At 41.9% G+C, this 20,082-nt stretch overlaps 1 protein-coding gene across 1 annotated transcript; it reads right to left on the bottom strand.

Moving 5' to 3' along the window:
* Positions 1-1,670: 1,670 nt before the first annotated feature.
* On the bottom strand, positions 1,671-17,953 carry BATF3 (basic leucine zipper ATF-like transcription factor 3). Its single transcript, XM_083358244.1, has 3 exons — positions 17,787-17,953; positions 11,693-11,797; positions 1,671-2,088 (listed from the first exon to the last, which is right to left on the bottom strand). Exons 1-3 carry the CDS (start codon positions 17,853-17,855, stop codon positions 1,903-1,905), a joined length of 360 nt encoding a protein of 119 aa, XP_083214370.1. The 5' UTR covers positions 17,856-17,953; the 3' UTR covers positions 1,671-1,902.
* Between the last annotated feature and the right edge of the window lie 2,129 nt (positions 17,954-20,082).

Genomic DNA, 20,082 nt, shown 5'->3' with positions numbered 1-20,082 from the left:
CAACCTACTACTTGATAAGTAGAAAAATGTGGGCTAGATAGCATCACCACCAAATGGATTCGTAGCTGGCTGACTGGCCGTACTCAGCGTGTGGTCCTCAATGGAACTGCATCTACATGGAGAGAAGTGTGTAGTGGGGTGCCCCAGGGCTCTATTCTAGGCCCAGTGCTCTTCAACGTCTTCATCAATAATTTGCATGAGGGGATAGATGGGGAACTCATCAAATTTGCAGACAATACCAAGCTGTTAGGAATAGCCAACACTCCAGAAGATAGGCTTAAGATACAGGAGGATCTGGACAGATTTGATCACTGGGCACTATCTGTTCTGTACCAGCCTGCTACCGGCCCTGCAGAAAAGGCAGGGACAACCCCTTTTTCAAGAAGGCAAGAGGCTGGAATTACGCCTGCCAAATTTATTACCACAAAAACAAACGGAACAAGACAAACCAAGAAACAGGAGCTTTAAGAAACATGAACTATCCAAGCGCTTGCCTTCAGCAAACCAGCCCTCCCCACACATTCCCCTTATATAGAGTTCAGGGCGTGGCTTCTCTCTGCCTCCTTCCGAGAAGCCCCATTGCCTTCCTCTGTTTACTCCTAATTGACTGCCTCCTGCGTCGGGCGTCCTTGAACAGGGCCAGCTGTGGGTCATCTTCATCCACGCTGTCAGGCTCACACAGCTCGGTCTCCGTGGTGACCAAGTGGGAGGGGCCTGGCTGAGAGCTCTCATCAGCAAGATCTTCAAACCCCTCAGCAAGGTCTTCAACACCCCCCTCCTCCTCCTCTGAGTCGTCCGACCCAACTGCCGAACCCACAGGCTGACCCTGAATCACAACACTAACAAAATGAAATACAATGGTGAAAAAAGCTTCTACATTTAGGCAAGTAAAACCAAATGTACAGGTATAGTATAGGTAGTATCTTGCTCGATAGTAATAATTGTGAGAGGGATCTCGGAGTCCTAGTGGACAATCACTTAAATATAAACCAGGAGTGTGCTGCAGTTGCCAAAAAAGCCAACACAGTGCTAGGCTGCATTAACAGAGGGATAGAATCAAGATCACGTGAAGTATTAATACCACTTTACAATGCCTTGGTAAGGCCACACTTGGAATACTGCATCCAGTTTTGGTCACCACAATGTAAAAAAGATGTTGAGACTCTAGAAAGGGTACAGAGAAAAGCAACAAAGATGATTAGGGGACTGGAGGCTAAAACATATAAGGAACGGCTGCTGGAATTGGGTATGTCTAGTTTAATGAAGAGAAGGATGAGGGGTGACATGATAGCAGTGTTCCAATATCTCAAGGATTGCCACTAAGAAGAGGGAGTCAAGCTATTCTCCAAAGCACCTGAAAGCAGGACAAGAAGCAACGGATGGAAACTAGTCAAGGACAAAAGCAACCTAGAACTAAGGTGAAACTTCCTGACAGTTAGCACAATTAACCAGTGGAACAACCTGCCTCCAGAAGTGGTGAATGCTCCAACACTGGAAGTTTTTAAGAAGAGAGTGGACAGCCATTTCTCTGAAATGGTATAGGGTTTCCTGCCTAAGCAGGGGGTTGGACTAGATGACCTCCGAGATCCCTTCCAACTTTATTATTATTATATTCTAGCAAATCCAGCATACACATTTTTTTTATTTCATGCTGAGTATGGAATGCATAGTGGAAACAGGCAGAAGATACCCTGCTCAGTTGAAAATTACTCTCATAAGGCTGCAGTCCAGGGCTTTTAAACAGCAACATTAATTCTTGATGGTTCCAGGACTCCAAGGTAACACTAGATGTAGCACAGGCTGCTCTAAGAATGCGTGTGGTCATGCAACATGATGGCTAAAATGATGATAGTGAAGAGTCTTGAAATCTTCTCATTCTTTCAGGTTTCTCAGGAGGGAGACTTATCTTGGCAAGGGACCAAGGATGGCTTCATGTCTGGGAATCAACCCAAAGTTTAAGGCGCAATGTAACAAGGGACAGATTTTTTCGTGGTTCCTCAACACTTCACTCAGATGTTTCACTTCATCTGTCAGCTTTCCAATCTCCCGTTTTAGAGAATTATGCTCTTGTTCAAGGCACTCATATTCCTGAAATAATTGATAAAAATAAAAAGATCATGCATGCAAGCAAGAATCCATGATTATTTGTTGTTTTTGCTACACTATTCTTCATGAAGTGCTTAAATTCTCAAAAAGAAGTTTAAAAATAACCAAAAAGACAATTAAAAATAATACAATTATCTGAAAAATATAGTTACTTTGAAAAGTACATAACTCCTAATTTATTTTCTTCCCAGTCTGGCTTTTAGTGCATTTCAATTTTACCTACCTGAGGTGTAGTTTATCTATAGTGTTCTATTTAAAATATTTCTATAGCAAATAACCAGTAAGCTAATACCTAAGTGGCAGTGTAGTGTCAAATCAAATCAAGTAAATCATACAGTGGATATTTTTTTCCAAAACAACCATTACTCTTAACATAATTTAATAAATATTAATAAAATCAACAGAAGTCCCATATCAGAAGACCTTAGCCAAGACAAAGATCTTATATCTGTGGAACCATGTGGTTGGACAATCCAAAGGGGAGGAGCCTACTTGGAAAAGTCCTTTATTGGTCAGTATCTAGAGCAGGGGTGTCATCCCAAAACTGCGCCCGCCCCATTGCTGGCAATGGAGAAAAAGCTCCGATACGTTGCACATCACGTGACATCGCAAGTTTGACATGTCTGATCTAGAGAATGAGCTACCATAAAGGAAATCTCCAGTCATTATCTTTAACATCCAAGAAAGGGAAAAGCTTTGGTTCTTCTTTTCAAATGCACTTATATTTTATCATTTTATCAGTGTAAACAAGGGGTACAAAATATGAGATTTCTGATCACATATTGCTTGTTGTAAAAGTTGCCATCCCATTGCAATTTTTAATTCAACAATAGTGGAAATCACAAAATATATGGATACCAATTTTACAGATAATTAAACTAACTTGGTTTTAATTACATTTGAACCTAAATTACATTAAATCAGCTCAAGTTTTGCTTTTGTTTTGTTCTCAATATTTGGAGGGGGCTCTTGGCCATTGGTTTAAAATTTTTATTTATTTGTTTCTGAAATTTTAATGCTATCCAGTTCACTCACAGAGTGATCTGGATGTTATACAATTCAAAACATGAAGAACTAAAAACCATACAGAAATACAATACATCAATAAAACAGCCAGATAAAAACAAGACTAAAATTAGTTAAAAGTTAAAAGGGGAGGGTAGGGTTGTTAAGCTGTCAATCACTCCTTGGGTTTAGTGCTGTTTCATGAACCTCATGTGAGTTGACTGAGCCAGGTCTTCAGACTTTTTGAAAGGCCAGGAGAGTCAGCCTTCTTCCTGAATCCCACCAGTTGAAAGTCTTTAACTGACAGGGTCCAGAACACGCCTTCCCTACCTGAGCAGGTGAGACAAACTGATGTGATGGGGGTGAGACAATTAATCAAATAATGTGGGCCCATGGAAAAAAAAAACTTGTTTCCAGATGTAAACCACCAAAGGCAATTTTTAGAATTGAAAACGGGCATTAAATATGATAATAAATAAAACCTCCATATTTAGAGGCATTATGCTGTAGCTTTAAATACACACACACACACACACACACACACACACACACACACACACACACAAGGGGGACTGGAGGCTAAAACATATAGGGAACGGTTGCTGGAATTGGGTATGTGTAGTTTAATAAAGAGAAGGGTGAGGGGTGACATGATAGCAGTGTTCCAATATCTCAGGGGCTGCCACAAAGAAGAGGGAGCCAAGCTATTCTCCAAAGCGCCTGAAGGCAGACAAGAAGCAACGGATGGAAACTAGTCAAGGAGAGAAGCAACCTAGAACTAAGGAGAAACTTCCTGACAGTCAGAACAACTAACCAGTGGAACAACCTGCCTCCAGAAGTGGTGAATGCTCCAACACTGGAAGTTTTTAAGAAGAGACTGGACAGCCATTTGTCTGAAATGGTATAGGGCAGGGGTCGGCAACCTCGGCTCTTTTATGACTCGTGGACTTCAACTCCCAGAATTCCTGAGCCAGCTATGCTGGCTCAGGAATTCTGGGAGTTGAAGTCCACGAGTCATAAAAGAGCCGAGGTTGCCGACCCCTGGTATAGGGTTTCCTGCCTTAGCAGGGGGTTGGACTAGATGACCTCCAAGGTCCCTTCCAACTACTTATTATTATTATTATTATTATTATTATTATTATTATTATTATTATTATTATTATTATTATTAATTATTATTCCAAACATGCACATACAAATGCATATTCTTAGAAATTGGGGGTACTGAGGAAGTAGGACAGCAGAGTCACAAAGTAAGGGGGCAGAAATGTAGCTTTGATATTTGGGAATGGTGTCAGGGGGCTGCAAGAAAGCCAATCAGACATTATAGGCCATGCCTGGAAACCTGGTCATCCCGGTCTGTAGTTTTAAACCTACAGTGATCCATAGGTGCCTGAATTTGCTCAATCTCCTCATCCATAAAGAGTGGATTAAAAATCACAATGAAAGGATCTGTGTGCCAGGATAAATCAAAGGGACTCTCCTTTAGAAACCCTAAAAAAGGACCAGATGACCCAATGACCAAAGCACCCTCAGAGCTCCTCGAATGAGCTCAGTTCTCAGTTCTCTTGCATGGGCTCAGTTCTCTTGGCACCAGACTTCTAAAAAAAAAGAGAAGTTACTTTTACAAACGTCAAATTTCCCCGTGCTTGTCTGATCTCAATTTCAACCAAAGCATGAATGAGAAGTTATTTTTGAGTTTCAGTAAAAGAAAAGAAACCAAGTGGGACTCAGAAAAAAAATTGCTTTACAAGGCAACTGTACATCAAATGGCTAGTTTCACCCTTGATTTGAATGTGGCTAAAACAGAAATGCATCAATGTCCTTACCTCAAAAAGAATACAAAACAAAAGCCATAGCTGCTCAGCCACCATGACCAATATATTCATTAACTGCCTTACTGCACACATGAAGTCCAAGAACGGATGAATAATGTGCTTTCTTCCATAGAAAGGACATGTTGGACTCTGGTCCTCCACCCTTATTCATCATTTTACTCAGGTATATTCATAATTGCTCATATGAAAGCTTTGAAGCATTGATAACAATCTCAGTCTTGGCCAATACACTTGCTATTCTACACTTAAACTCTGTTCTTTAGAAGTCAGCTTATAAGCATCAATTGTTCAATTGGAAAGGAGAACATGAGAAAAAAATGTTGCAATGATTAAACATGCAAGAAAGGGGGAAAAGACTCTTTTTTTTAAAAAATCACAATAATATTATAAATTGCTTCTCCTGCCCAGTTGTCTATCAGTTAGAACAAGACTGTTTGGAAGAGATTTCTGGGCATAATAGGGCATAATAGAATAAGATTCTAATATCCTAATTCTATTTGCAAGCAATCCGAAAAATGCCAGGCTGTTTTGGAGCAAAACACTAAACTGTATGAAGAAGAGGATAAAAAGGCACTCATTCAGGGACATTCCATATCCATGTGCCCTGAGTTGACAACAGACTTCAACACACTGATGGCAAGATAGGGTCTCACCCAGACATCTTCCTTGCTGGACTGCCAAAATGGTCTGCTAACTGTTTGCTGAGGAAAATGTGTATTAGATCAGAGGACCCCAACCTTTTTGCTACCAGGGACTATGGAGAAAGGTTTTTCCACAGACTGGAGGGGGCGTGGTTTCCTATGCTGTCTGCATCCCACGGATGGGGCTTTGCTTGTTTGTGTGGACCAGTTGCTGGAATGCTGCAGCCCGGTACTGGTCCATGGAACAGGGGTTGGGTACCCCTGTAGTAGATTACATAGTTCTGAAGATATATATCTATATCTATCTATATATACATGTGTGTTTGTGAGTATCTATATCTATATCTATATCTATATCTATATCTATATCTATATCTATCTATCTATCTATCTATCTATCTATCTATCTATCTATCTATCTATCTATCTATCTATAGGGACGCGGTGGCTCAATGGGTTAGGATGCTGAGCTTGTCGATCAGATGGTCGGCAGTTTGGCGGGTCAAATCCCGAGTGCCGCGTAACAGAATGAGCGCCTGTTATTTGTCCCAGCTTCTGCCAACCTAGCAGTTCAAAAGCACGTAAAAATGCAAGTAGAAAAATAGGGACCACTATGGTGGGAAGGTAACAGTGCTCCATGCGCCTTTGGCGTCTAATCATGCCGGCCACATGACCACGGAGACGTCCTCAGACAAGCGCTGGCTCTTTGGCTTTGAAACGGAGATGAGCACCAGCTCCTAGAGTTGGAAACGACTAGCATGCATGTGCGGGGGAACCTTTACCTTTACACACACACATACACACGTGTATAAATAATAATAATAATAATAATAATAATAATAATAATAATAATAATAATAAGAAGAAGAAGAAGAAGAAGAAGAAGAAGAAGAAGAAGAAGAAGAAGAAGAAGAAGAAGAAGAAGAAGAAGAAGAAGAAGAAGAAGAAGAAGTTGGAAGGGACCTTGCAGGTCATCTAGTCCAACCCCCTGCTCAGGCAGGAAACCTTATACCATTTCAGGCAAATGGCTGTCCAGTCTCTTCTTAAAAACCTCCAGTGTTGGAGCATTCACCACCTCTGGAGGCAGGTTGTTCCACTGGTTAATTGTTCTAACTGTCAGGAAGTTTCTCCTTAGTTCTAGGTTGCTTCTCTCCTTGACTAGTTTCCATCCATTGCTTCTTGTCCTGCTTTCAGGTGTTTTGGAGAATAGCTTGACTCCCTCTTCTTTGTGGTAGCCCCTGAGATATTGGAACACTGCTATCATGTCACCCCTCACTCTTCTCTTCATTAAATTACACATACCCAATTCCAGCAACCGTTCCCTATATGTTTTAGCCTCCAGTCCCCTAATCATCTTTGTTGCTTTTCTCTGTACCCTTTCTAGAGTCTCAACATCTTTTTTACATTGTGGTGACCAAAACTGGATGCAGTATTCCAAGTGTGGCCTTACCAAGGCATTGTAAAGTAGTATTAATACTTCACTTGATCTTGATTCTATCCCTCTGTTAATGCAGCCTAGCACTGTGTTGGCTTTTTTGGCAGCTGCAGCACACTGCTGGCTCATATTGAAGTGATTGTCTACTAAGACTCCGAGATCCCTCTCACAGTTACTTCTATTGAGCAAGGTACCACCTATATTATACGTATGCATTTGATTTTTCCTACCTAAATGTAGAACCTTACTTTTTTCACCATTGAATTTCATTTTGTTAGATAGTGCCCAGTGTTCGAGTCTGTCCAGATCCTTCTGTATCTTAAGCCTATCTTCTGGAGTGTTGGCTATTCCTAACAGCTTGGTGTCGTCTGCAAATTTGATGAGTTCCCCATCTATCCCCTCATCCAAATCATTAATGAAGATATTGAAGAGCACTGGGCCCAGAACAGAGCCCCGGGGCACCCCACTACACACTTCCTTCCATGTAGATGCGGTTCCATTGAGGACCACACGCTGAGTACGGCCTGTCAGCCAGCTACGAATCCATCTGGTGGTAATGCTATCTAACCCACATTTTTCTATCATATCAAGTAGTAGGTTGTGATCTACTTTATCAAATGCCTTACTGAAGTCCAAGTAAATTATATCTACAGCATTCCTCTGGTCCACTAGTTTTGTCACTTGGTCAAAGAAAGTAATAAGATTTGTCTGGCATGATCTGTTTTTGACAAACCCATGTTGACTTTTAGTGATGACTTTGTTTGCATCAAGGTGTTCGCTGATTTGTTGTTTGATTATCTTTTCCAGAATCTTCCCAGGTATTGAGGTCAGGCTGATAGGTCTGTAGTTTCCTGGATCTATTTTTTTCCCTTTTTTGAAGATGGGAACTACATCAGCTCTCTTCCAGTCCTCTGGTAGTTCCCCAGTGCTCCAGAATCTTTGAAAAATATAGTTCAGTGGTTCTGAGATCACGTCTGCCAGTTCCTTGAGAACCTTGGGGTGTAATCCATCTGGTCCTGGTGATTTGAACTCGTTTAGGCTGGACAGGTGCTCACTTACCATTTTCTTGCCGATCTTAACTTGCGTTTCTATTCTGTTTTTTATGGCACTGGTTTGGGTAGGTTGGACTGTTTTTTCCCTTTGTGTAAAGACAGATGCAAAAAACGAATTAAATAGTTCTGCTTTCTCCCTATTGCTTGTCACTTTCTTGCCACTTTCCCCCACTAATGGACCAATCATTTCCTTAACTTTTTTCTTGTTTTTTATATGTTGAAAGAAGCATTTTTTGTTATTTTTGACTTTGGTCGCAAGCCTTAGTTCATTTTGAGCCTTAGCTTTCCTCACTTCATCTTTGCAGGCACGGGCTATTTGCTGATATTCTGACTTAGTTATGTGCCCCTCTTTCCAATTCTTATGCTTGTCCTTTTTATCTTTCAATTTATCAGAGAGTTCTTTATGCAACCATGCTGGTTTCTTTTGAGAGCTGTTATTTTTCTTCTTTGTTGGTATTGTACTAGACTGGGCCTTTATTATCTCACTTTTCAAAATTTCCCAAGCTTCTTGAGTTGTTTTCCCCTTTAGGATTCTCATCCATGGAATTCTTCCCAAGGTCTCTCTAAGTTTATTGAAATTAGCTCTTTTAAAGTCCAAGACTCTAGTTTGGCTGTGTTCTATTGCTTGTGCCTCCAGAATGTTGAATTCCAATATTGCATGATCACTTCCCCCCAAGGTTCCTGTGGCTTCAACACCTTCTATCATTTCATCTCTGTTTGTGACAATTAAATCCAATATGGCTAATCCCCTAGTTCCCTTCTCTACTTTTTGGGAGAGAAAGTTGTCTGCTAGGTTTGTCAGGAATCTGTTTGATCTTCCACTTGGTGCAGAGTTTGTCTCCCAGTTGATATCAGGGTAATTAAAGTCCCCCATTACTATTGTGATGCGCTTCTTACATACCTTAGTTAGCTGACTAGCAAAAAGTTCATCTATTTCCTCTGCTTGGTTGGGCGGCCTATAGTATACACCTATGGCAATGTCATTTCCCCCCCCCTTTTATATTGACCCAAATGCTTTCAAGTTTACAGTTTTCATCATATAGACACAAACATATATATACAGGCACACACGTATATGTATATGTCTATATACATACAATATGTGTATGTATGTATATATGTGTGTGTTGGGATTGCTGTATAGCTGTGCGATCTTGATCCTGGCTCAACGGTATACTCCATGAGTATTCACATTGTCTGCGCCATTCCTCTTCCCAACTCCTGAGGGCCTGGTATGCAGGCAGGAGGTCTATATGACGGTTAATTGAGGAGCAATCTGAGAACTAGGCCTCTTTGAACAATCGGCCACCCTTGGTGTTATCACTGGCAATCACCTCGGCCCCTGCCAAATCAAAGGTGTGATTGTATGTAGCCATGTGTGCTCATACCTGCAAATGCCGTTCTTGTCTTTTAACCACAAGTTCGTGTTCATGTACCCTAGTCCCCAACCGCTTTGCCGTCTCCCCAATATAATTACAATGGCAGTTCTCACATGTCATCTTATATACAATTGAGGACTTCTCTTCATTGGGGAGCGGATCCTTTGGGCGCATGACACGGGCATGCAGGGTGTGATCAGGTTTATGGGTTACACTGACTTTGTAGGGGGCCATTATGCACGCCGTGGCTTCAGATACACCATGGATGTAGGGTAGTGTTATCCATGCCATCGGCATGCCTTCATGTTGGTTCTGGACAGGTTCATGTGGTTTGGTGTATCGCCTAATGAAATTTAGTGGATAGCCATTACTTCTGCAGACGCAATAGAGATGGCACCTTTCTTCCTTCTTTGCCTTATACGTGCCGCAGTGCGTATCCACACGTTTAAAAAGCATTCTAATACAGCTAACTTTGTGGGTCATGGGATGGTTGCTTTTGTAATGGAGAATCCTGTCCGTATAAGTAGGATTATGGTAGATGGATGTGTGAAGGGAACCATCTGGTTGGCGGTTAACCAACACATCCAGGAAGGCCAGAGCTCCATTGGCTTCTTCCTCCACCGTAAAGCAGATATCGGGGTCGATGGAATTAAGCTCACCCATAAGCCTATCCTTGTCCTGTCTCTTGACAACCACAAACGTGTCGTCCACGTATCTCACCCAAAATTTGGGGCGACACGTGGACATCACCTGAGTCTCCAATTCCTGCAGGACAGCCTCTGCAATGACTCCAGAGATCAGGGACCCCATAGGGGTACCCTTCACCTGTTCATAGATGCTACCTTGAAATGTAAAAAACGTTTTGAGGCATAGGGCCATGAGTTATAAGAAATCTTCATTATCAAGTGAGTCCTGGTGCCGTCCCGCTCCATGTTGTTGTAAGCAGTCTCTAATTACCACAATTGCTAGATTCTGCGGGATTGAAGTGAATAGGGAGGTGACATCATAGGATACCATGACTTCATCCTCCTCTATACTAAAGGATCTAATTCTATCTAGGAATTCACTTGAAGAGCTTACCGTGGTCTTATTGTTTGTCACCAGGTATCTTAGTTTACCATATAACCACTTGGCCAACCCTGAAGTTGGGGTTCCCCTAAATGACACAATGGGCCGTAGGGGTCCCAAGAGCTTCTGGCATGAGGACACGTGCGATGACAAGGGCATCAATCGCAATCGGAAGAGCAAACAGCGATCTCCCATTGACAGCGAGCATCCTGATGACACTGGCAGTTCTCCAATGAAAGCTCAATTTTATTAAAACTGCTTTGGTTTTTTACCTTGTCCCAGTGTTTTGTGTGTGTGTGTGTGTGTATGTATATGTATATGTGTGTGTGTGTGTGTGTATATATATATTATAAAATATAATATAATAAATGTTTCCCCTGTCCAATCATGTCTGACTCTAGTGGGTGGTTGTCATCTCCATTTCTTAGTCAAGAAAAAGAGAAAGTAAAGAGAGAAAATAACTCAACCCTGATTCAGAGCATGATAAATCTGTCACTTCCCCAAATTGACAATGCAGGTAAATCCAGACAAATCTGTACTTTTTCATGAGCTATACCCTGTGAAATTCAGTGTCTTGGGCATTCGTGACAGTCAATAGCTGAAGCATCATGAAAAAAGTGTTAATGGGGAAACAACATCTAAGTATGGATGCTTTCTGGTTAGAAACAGTGTATTGCCTATAACAGCATGTTATATGCAACCTGTGGGAAATGGTGACTTCCTTTGTAGTCTTTGCCTAAGCATCCATCTAGCTTAGCCTTTCCCAGACTTGGGTAACCAGATGTTGGTGTAGGCCCTAAGACTCAATCCATCTAGAGAATGCTGACTTGGAAATATTGCTTTTAAAGCTAAAATGTTATAACACAAACTTAGATATCTAAGTAAATAGGGTTTCGTCCATAAAAGCTTATTAAATGAAGAAGATCTGCATGAAGGTTAAAAAAAAATCTAGATGCCAACTGAAGCCCCATATCATTTTTTATGTGTCTTGCATATATAAGACACATTAAAAAGGTAGAGCTTTGAACACACATACTCCTCCTCTCACTGTGGATGCCCCTAATTAAGGAACTAACACTCTGTTAATTCTTAAGGTGACCCACGACTTGTTTTGCATTTGAGAATGATACCAATTGTTGATCTTGAAAAATGCCAATGCACCAGTCACCTCATGGAGTTTATCTGCTTTCTGAGTTTGTTTCTTTCGGCTTCTCTGGGCAGCGACTCTGTTCTTCTCTCTCCGTCTTACTCGTCTTTCATCATCATCATGACTCTGGTCAATAAAATCAGAATATGCTTGTTTAGTTAACAACTTCTGTTTTTTCCAAAACAATCCTTCAGCATCCAGAAAATCAAGGAAGCTATACTTTGACAAACACACCACTGATAATCTTGTGAGTCCTGATCACATTTTCCAAGAGTAGCTGATATTTATATTTTCTTTACCCTGAGTGGTAAAGAAATGTACACATAGCCTGGTTACTATATTGATGTAAACTAAAGACTGGTTGCAAGAACCCTTGTGGCTGTATCTGGTTCACATAGTATTCTGAGTGAAAGATAGCTAACTAACTCTGTTCTCCTGCCCAATGACAGCTTGCAAGAGTTCCTAGGAAGAGGATTTGTGTGAGCCAGAGTTTGCTTTCTTTTCCCTGGGGTGTTTGAATGGTTATTTTAAAAAAAATAAAATGGAAGGAAGGCAATCAGGTCATAAAGATTTGGAATGTGTTTTTTCCCCTGTTGTTTATTTGATTTTTCACAGTTCCTTTCATATACCACAAACTAACCAATGAAATATAAACATTTGTTCAAGTATTTAACATTTGTTATATCAGTAATGCTGTAGGTATTATTATATCGCCATACATAAATATATACACGTAGGTTTGGGTGCTGCTCGTCCATTTCCCCTTTCACTGTATCCACCCTCCTCTCTCTTCCCTCTTCTCTACTTTATTTCTCGTTTTCTCCTTTCTTTCCTACTTCCCTCTTCTTCCTCTCCTCTCCTCTTTCCCTCACCACTCCCCTCCCGTTTCTCCCCACTTCTCCTCCTCTTTCCCTCCAACCTTCCTACTTCCTTCCCCCTCCTCTACTCTCTTCCCTCTCTCCTCTCTTTTCTTCCCTCCCATTCCTCTTCGGATACAATTCAGGGGTGATGTCTGAGCAGCTCCTCTCCTTGGATTTTCAATGTCTATATTAGGTATGATAATATCCTTATCTCCTCCCTTCCATCTAAATTAGTGTTAGCTGTCTTTTAAGCATATTCTCTTTTTCACCCACTCGTAAAATTTTCCCCAAATTTCATAATACTCTAACAATGATGATTAAAGATAAAACAGTGTCAATCTATTCATTTCTGCGCATTCCATTATTTTCCTGATCACCTCTTCTTCTGGAGGAGTTTTCAGTGCCTTCCAGTTTTGTGCAAACACAATCCTAGCTGCAGTGGTTATATGAATAATCAAATATGTGTTCTCTTTACTATATTTCTCTGGTAAAATACCCAACAGGAATATTTCTGGTCTTAATTCTATACGTCGTTCTATCATCTTTTCTATCCATGATTTAATTATGTTCCAATAGGTTTTAGCTTCTGTACATGTCCACCACATATGATAGAAAGAGCATGGTATTTGATGGCATTTAAGGTTTGGAATGTGTTAATCACATGTGGATCTTAGCTTTCCTCCAAGAAAGATAGCAAATACGCACAAAGTCTTTTATTTTATCCTCTTGTGAGGTCAGGTAAGGCTGGGCTACGTTAGTACTGCTGCAATAATATAGAAGGCATAATCAACTCAGTTAAAGACCCAATGGCTTGCATTTGCCCAATTTATTGATGTTATGCAGCTTAGCTTTGTGAAGTGAGTCTTTTTATTTAGAAACAAGCTAATTCATTTGAGGTTAAGAGTGTCATGTGAATGAAACCAATGCCGGTCTAAACTGTGTTGGTTGTTTGGTAGCTGCAGTGCATTGCTGCCTCATATTTAAGTGATTGTCCACTAGAACTCCAAGATCCCCTCTCTTGGAGTTAGGAAGGAAGTTAGGAAGGAGAAAAGGGCATTTTGCTATCTAATTTCTAAAGAGTGATCCCAGGAGCTTTTGGAGCAACAAATGTTACAGAAAACTGGGCTCAGAAAGAGTTTGACACAATTAAATCTAAAATCATGAATCAAACACAAAATGTCTGGATCATATTTGGGATAGTAGGTCAAACAAACTGCCATATGTAGTGGGGTTTCTGCTCTACTAAGATGGTAAATGTTTTGCATGTCCAAAGGAAATCCCCATAAAGTATGTTGAACATTCCCAATGTAACTCATGATTTTGCCCCATTCATATATTCTTTTATATTTCCCTGTTTCTCTTTTCCTTTAAAAAAAAAGCTTTTTTTAGTACGAAAAAGAGTAGAGCCATAAACTGATGTTTAGCACATTTCAGTAAAACAAGATCAGTTCAAGAGAGTATACCACTAGTTAGGACAGGGGTGTCAAACTGCCGGCCCGTGGGCTGGATGCATCATAGCGAAACCGCGTCCACTCCATTGCCGGCAATGGCAAAAAAATCGTGCTATGTCACGACATTGTGAGTTTGACACCCCTGAGTTAAAAGAATCATTTTAATGTACCCTTGCTTAATAAAATTTTATATTTGTGATCAGTGAGATGGATGGATCAGTGAGATGGATGGATGGATAGATAAGCAAATTCTATATGGTACAGTGGTATTTAAAATATACTGAGCTGCATGCAATCCTTGTTTCGGAAGCGGGAATGTGTGTGTAGAATGTAGTTTGATAAAAACTGAAGTTTGAATTGTTGTTGTTAGTTGCAAAGTCGTGTCCGACCCATCGCGACCCTATGGACAATGTTCCTCCAGGCTTTCCTGTCCTCTGTCATCTTCTGAAGTCCATTTAAGCTCACGCCTACTGCTTCAGTGACTCCATCCAGCCACCTCATTCTCTGTCGTCCCCTTCTTCTATTGCCCTCAATCTTTCCCAGCATTAGGCTCTTCTCCAGTGAGTCCTTCCTCCTCATTAGGTGGCCAAAGTATTTGAGTTTTAGCTTCAGGATCTGGCCTTCTAAAGAGCAGTCAGGGTTGATCTCCTCTAGGACTGACCGGTTTGATCGCCTTGCAGTCCAAGGGACTCGCAGGAGTCTTCTCCAGCACCAGAGTTTGAATTAGCTATTGCTAATTGCAATATATGATACACCAATGTTCTTGTTTTTATACTTTTGTTTTGAAGTCAGAGAAATTCTACACAATTCACCTGTTGCCAGTTTACATGTCTGATTTTAGTCCAACAAAATATAATCTTGCCTATATCATATCTGTGCCCTGCAAGAGCAATGCCGCCATTTTTGTGTATATTTAAACTGTTTGTGGAATCCAATTCAAAATACCTGGATTTGAGGAACAGACTTGACAAGCATTTTGATTTAAATATAGAAGTAGTATATGAGCTGATATCCACCTCAAGTGCAATAAGACATCTCAAGTATCAACAAGCCTCCTTGTTATATATGTGTGCGATCTCCTGTGGCATGTTGGCCATCAGAGAGGCTGATAACCGCTTCCTTGCGAGGGTGCTCAGAAATGCCCAAGACCCCAAAGCAAGAAGATATTATAAGTGACGCTGGAGATATCACACGCAAGAGCCATTGCCTTCCCAAGCATGATAGGTACAAATAGTTACCAGGTAATAAGTCTTGTAATTTACCAAATATTTAATATATTCAATTGATTAAAAACAGTTTTAAAATTTTCCAAGAGAGCAGTGGCTAAGGGTAGGGGGAAATAAAATTCTTCTATGTAAGTTGGAGTTCTTACTCTTATCTTAAGTATCTTAAATGGCCTAACTCAACTTATACTCTGCAATGCTGCGCAGTCTCCCTGCCTCCTGATCTTTAATATTCATGGGGAGACTCTCACCAATATCCTCCTGTTTTACAGTATATTAAACAAGTGCAAGAGAGACAGAGAGTTTGGCTAGAACTGAAAGACCATGAGTTCTAATCCTGGCTAAGGTACACAATGCACACAAATCAACAGTGACTTTGGGCCAGTCACTCCTATTCTTCTTAGGAAGGAGGCAGTGGCAAACCACTTCCAATTTTTTTTGCCAAGGAAATTGCTGACTCAAAAGCAGAACAAAAGTTCAAAAATAATAACTGCACTACCATAAAATGGGAGAGAAAAATTGGGAAATTCCTTTTGCATAAGAAAACTCTTTGAGAAATTGGATTTCGGCCTGGGATCAGCTACTTGTTACACTCAGATGAGTTTCCATGTCTCCCTGCAGGCACTTCCCAAATCATGAAGACTAGCAGTGAACCATAGCGATGTTACATCCTATATTATCCTAACCCAATTCAGAGTGGACTCTGGCAATATAGAGAGTAAATAAATAATTAAACAAATCCTTAGAGTACTGCCCAGATGGGGATGATGTGCCCTGGAAAGTCTTTCTGTGATAGCATAATCCTGCAGGAAGCTAAGATGGTGTGAGAAAGGCAAAACTGCAAAGCCACCACTTGACTTCATGGACAAATTGCTATGGGACACTACATAACTGCTATACACAGCTCTGTAGCTGTAAATTTAATCAGTTATGCTTACATCTAATGTATCAATCTATACTGTACAGCTTATTTATCTTTCATGAGCTGAAATGCCACCTTTAGCTTTTTGTTAGAGTAGGTAGCCTTAAAATCTATTAAGTACATAAGCCAGGGGTCTTCAAACTTGGCCCTTTTATGACTTGTGGACTTCAACTCCCAGAATTCCTCAGCCAGCGTGTCTGGCTGAGGAATTCTGGGAGTTGAAGTCCACAAGTCATAAAAGGAGCAAGTTTGAAGACCCCTAACATAAACAATCAAAATATCTGATAAATATTATGATCATTTAAACCTAAGCCTGATGAAGGAAAAGGAAGATGGATCTCTGGCCCTGCTAGATCACTTTATTTCATCTTTGACTTCCTTCTACTAATCTCTCCCACTTCAACTTGCTCACTGCGTGCAAGAACACCCATTTGTTACTGACACTATACTGTTATAAATGTTATAATTTTTCTGGTTCACCTCCTTCAGTATAAACATTTAGTCTTGCAGTTTCAGTATATTCAACATAGTTAACAAGCTTGTTAGCAACTTGCTACAAATTAGTATATGTGCTTGGTTCCACTACTCCCTTCTTCCAACTGGCCTCTGAAAGACCTCTTACTGAACTCTGGAGATCCCTGTTGGTCAGTGGAGTTGAGTTTTTATCAACTCTTAGTTGGGAATGACAAGAATTTGAATCCAACACACATACAGTGTGCTGGATTGCGTAGACTGGTACAGTTAGTACTAAACTAATTGGACCCACGCTAATAACAGCAGTAATTCAGTGATTCTGTTCTTTGTTGTTCATACAGGGCCTATCTTTTGGAGATGCCACTTGCTGGATGACAGAGTGGGGGAACTGAAGTTTAAGGGTATCAAAACTCTCTGCTGGTTCAGACAAAATCTCTAGTCTGGAACTCCACAGAGGTCTACCAAACAACAGGTGAATAAGATCTGGGCAAGTAGGTTTGGTTCCCCACTCCATCCTATGACAAGTAAGTGAAGGTTAGCCCAGACAAATGTATACACAACAAGATCAACAGCTGATGAAAGATTAATTGTTCAAAGACATCTCCTCCCAATTGCAGAATGATAAACTTATTTCAAGCAGTGGGAAGTTCCATTTTTGTCTCCCTTCTTCTGACTAGAAGTTCCTACCTCCTCCGTTTCTCGAAACAAGGCAAATTCTTGTCATAAGGAGGGGAAGGGAAAAATGTGGGGCGTGCGGCACGATCCATAATTTCACGCACCACTTTTGTCTCCTTCTGTAGTTTTCGTCTCTCTGCTACCCGAAACTTTTTTTAAAAAATAAAATAAAATAAAATAAAATAATAAAATGAAATGAAATAAAATGAAACGCCTTTCCTTCCGAAGAAAGCGCGCTAGCCCGCCAGTCCTTTCGAGGTGCCACCGCTGCCCTTCGTTCCCCGCGTGCGAGTGAGCTAGCGAGGTCTGGCGCGTCCACACCACAGCCAACGAAAAATAAAAAATAAAAAATCCTGCCCGGCCAACGCTTGAAAGACCCGGCTGGAAGTTGTGCTCTGAAGAGCGCGATGCCAAGGCAACGTCTGAATCGCGGGAGGAAAGTTGCTTGGAGGCGCGCCTTGTCCACATTTTCTATCCCCTCCTCCCCGACCCCATCGGGCTTCGATTTACCTGCAGAGTTTCCTCGGAGGAGGAACTTCGTTGCAAAGTGCTTCCCGCAGCGGGGATCCCCTGAGACATCCTGGCCGAAGAGAAAAGAGGAGGTCGGCCGGCCGGCCAGGAGGCCAAAGGACCTTTAAGGTCCCGGCGAAAACAGCGTAGCCACAGCAAGCGCCGGGGACGCGCATGGAGGGGAATCGCTGCACCAGCCGCCGCCTAAGCGGAAAACCCAAAGAGGGGCATCCCGGAGGCGCGTGCTGCTCTCGGCACTTCCCCGGCACCTGCTTTCCCAGCTGCTCTTCTCTCCAACCAGCGCTCGGCGGCCGGGAAAACCAGAAGCCGCGGCTTTTCGCCCTGCCCGGCGCCGCCGAACTGCTCAACTCCCAGTTCATGGAAGTCACGTGGCGGCCCTTGAAACTTCAGGAGGGAACTGGCGGCGAGACCGGGAGGCGGCCTTCTCCGATAGGGAACTGAAAAGAAAGGGGCTTTTCCCTTCTTCCTCCCCGCTCGCGGGCTGTGGGCTTTCGGGGTGGCTCTAGAGCCGGAATCCGCTCGGGTGACGATCGGGCGAGCCGAAAGCTTACAGCTGAACGTGTGAATGTGTGTGTGTGTGTGGGGGGGTGCTGTTCGTTCTCTCGCCCGTCTTCCTCCCCGTTTAAAAGGGCCACGCTTGTAGGGGTGTCTGACTAAAAGCAGCGTTTCCCAACCTTAGGAACTTGAAGATGCGTGGACTTCAACTCCCAGAATTCCCCAGCCAGCTATGCTGGCTGGGGAATTCTGGGAGTTGAAGTCCACGCATCTTCAAGTTCCTAAGGTTGGGAAACGCTGGACTAAAGAGCGGCGCCGGCAGAAAACAGGAGGCGGAAACCGGGAGCAAACCCTGAAAGAGTCGGTAGGAAATCGCCTCCAGCGTTTCCACTGTAAAATAAAAGGGGGGGGGCCGTTGTTACACTTGCGCGTGCAAGTGGCAGCGTGGCTGTTGTCGTGCTGTCTGAATCGCACCTTTCCACGAGAAGTCCCGCTCAAGGCAGCGTAGTCTGCATTTAAAAGAAGGGCCCGCACAAAATAAACTGCATTATTAAAAAAAAATGATCTCAGCTAGTAATTTAGCTTAAAACCTTATGCTGAGCTTGTCGATCCGATGGTCAGCAGTTTGGCGGGTCGAATCCCAGTGCCGTGTAGCAGAGTGAACGCCTGTCCCAGCTTCTGCTAACCTAGTAGTTCGAAAGCGCGTAAAAATGCAAGTAGAAAAATACGGACCACTACGGTGGGAAGGTAGCAGCGTTCGGTGCGCCTTTGGTGTCTAGTCATGCCGGCCACATGACCACGGAGACATCCTCGGACAAACGTTGGCTCTTCGGCTTTGAAAGGAGATGAGCACCAGCCCCTAGAGTTGGAAACGACTAGCACACATGTGCGGGAGAACCTTTACCTTTACCTTTATTTCTGTGGAAAGTTAAACTATACATTAAACTTCTAAAGTGTAAAATGCACTGGGAAGTGGATAATTTTGATCATTGCTTACCTAATTGGGTGTATCTCCTTTCCTTCAGAAGCTCAAGATGAAGTCCCTATCACTTGCCTTTTCCTCTCAAGTAATTGACAGGATAAAGCTGAGTTGAGAGAGGGTGATTATTCAGCTGTGGAAACCTCGAGCTTTGATCTCTGCAATTTAGTCTATCATTAACCAATACACTGATTTGCATTTTATTAGATGCACAAGCTTGCAGGTGAAATGTCTAATGGACAAAACATGCTTTGAAAGGCATGAAACATGAAAAGGTGACACAAAGGCAAAAAGCGCACATCTATGACTTGCTGCTCAACTACCCTTGGAACTTTCCAAGGTTGCAGAGTTATTAGGCTGCTTGTCAATCAAGCTTAAGAGCTGTTGGATATCTTAGAAGTAGATGAAGGAATTCACATTCTATATAGAAAATTGCCTTGTGCAGTAAGGCTATTAGATGTTTACTTCTGTAATTTAGACTGACGTGCAACAACACTGCTGAATTTCAAACAAATTTCTCACAACCCTAATTTAAAGGTATCGAAGACTGAACTGAGGAGCTTTTTGCATGACATGGATATACTGTGAAAAATGTAGTTCAAGTTGAGCTCAACTCCTGATTTCATGGGCCATGTAGTTATTTTGGCAGAAATATGGAAGTGGTTTGTCACTGCCTCCTTCAAAGAAATTTTGACTTTCCAATCCCATCTTACCAGCTCATATGCCTGATTCTATCTAGACACTGTCCTTCCCAAACCAGACTGAGAAAAAAAGAACCACTTCCACATTTAGTTAGTATAA

The sequence above is a fragment of the Vipera ursinii genome (assembly GCF_947247035.1).
Source record: "Vipera ursinii genome assembly, chromosome: 1".
Taxonomy (NCBI): Eukaryota; Metazoa; Chordata; class Lepidosauria; order Squamata; family Viperidae; genus Vipera; species Vipera ursinii.
Note: the sequence above shows the minus strand (reverse complement) of the source record. Positions and strands in the feature narration are given on the sequence as shown.

Bases quoted from the DNA above. Each gene is read 5' to 3' on its own strand.
- BATF3 (XM_083358244.1), bottom strand. From the start codon at position 17,855: ATGTCTCAGGGGATCCCCGCTGCGGGAAGCACTTTGCAACGAAGTTCC. The intron at 11,798-17,786 runs GTAAATCGAAGC...TTTATTGACCAG, and splicing joins CCTCCGAGGAAACTCTGCAG to AGTCATGATGATGATGAAAG. The intron at 2,089-11,692 runs GTGACTGGTGCA...CAATTATTTCAG, and splicing joins AAGCAGATAAACTCCATGAG to GAATATGAGTGCCTTGAACA.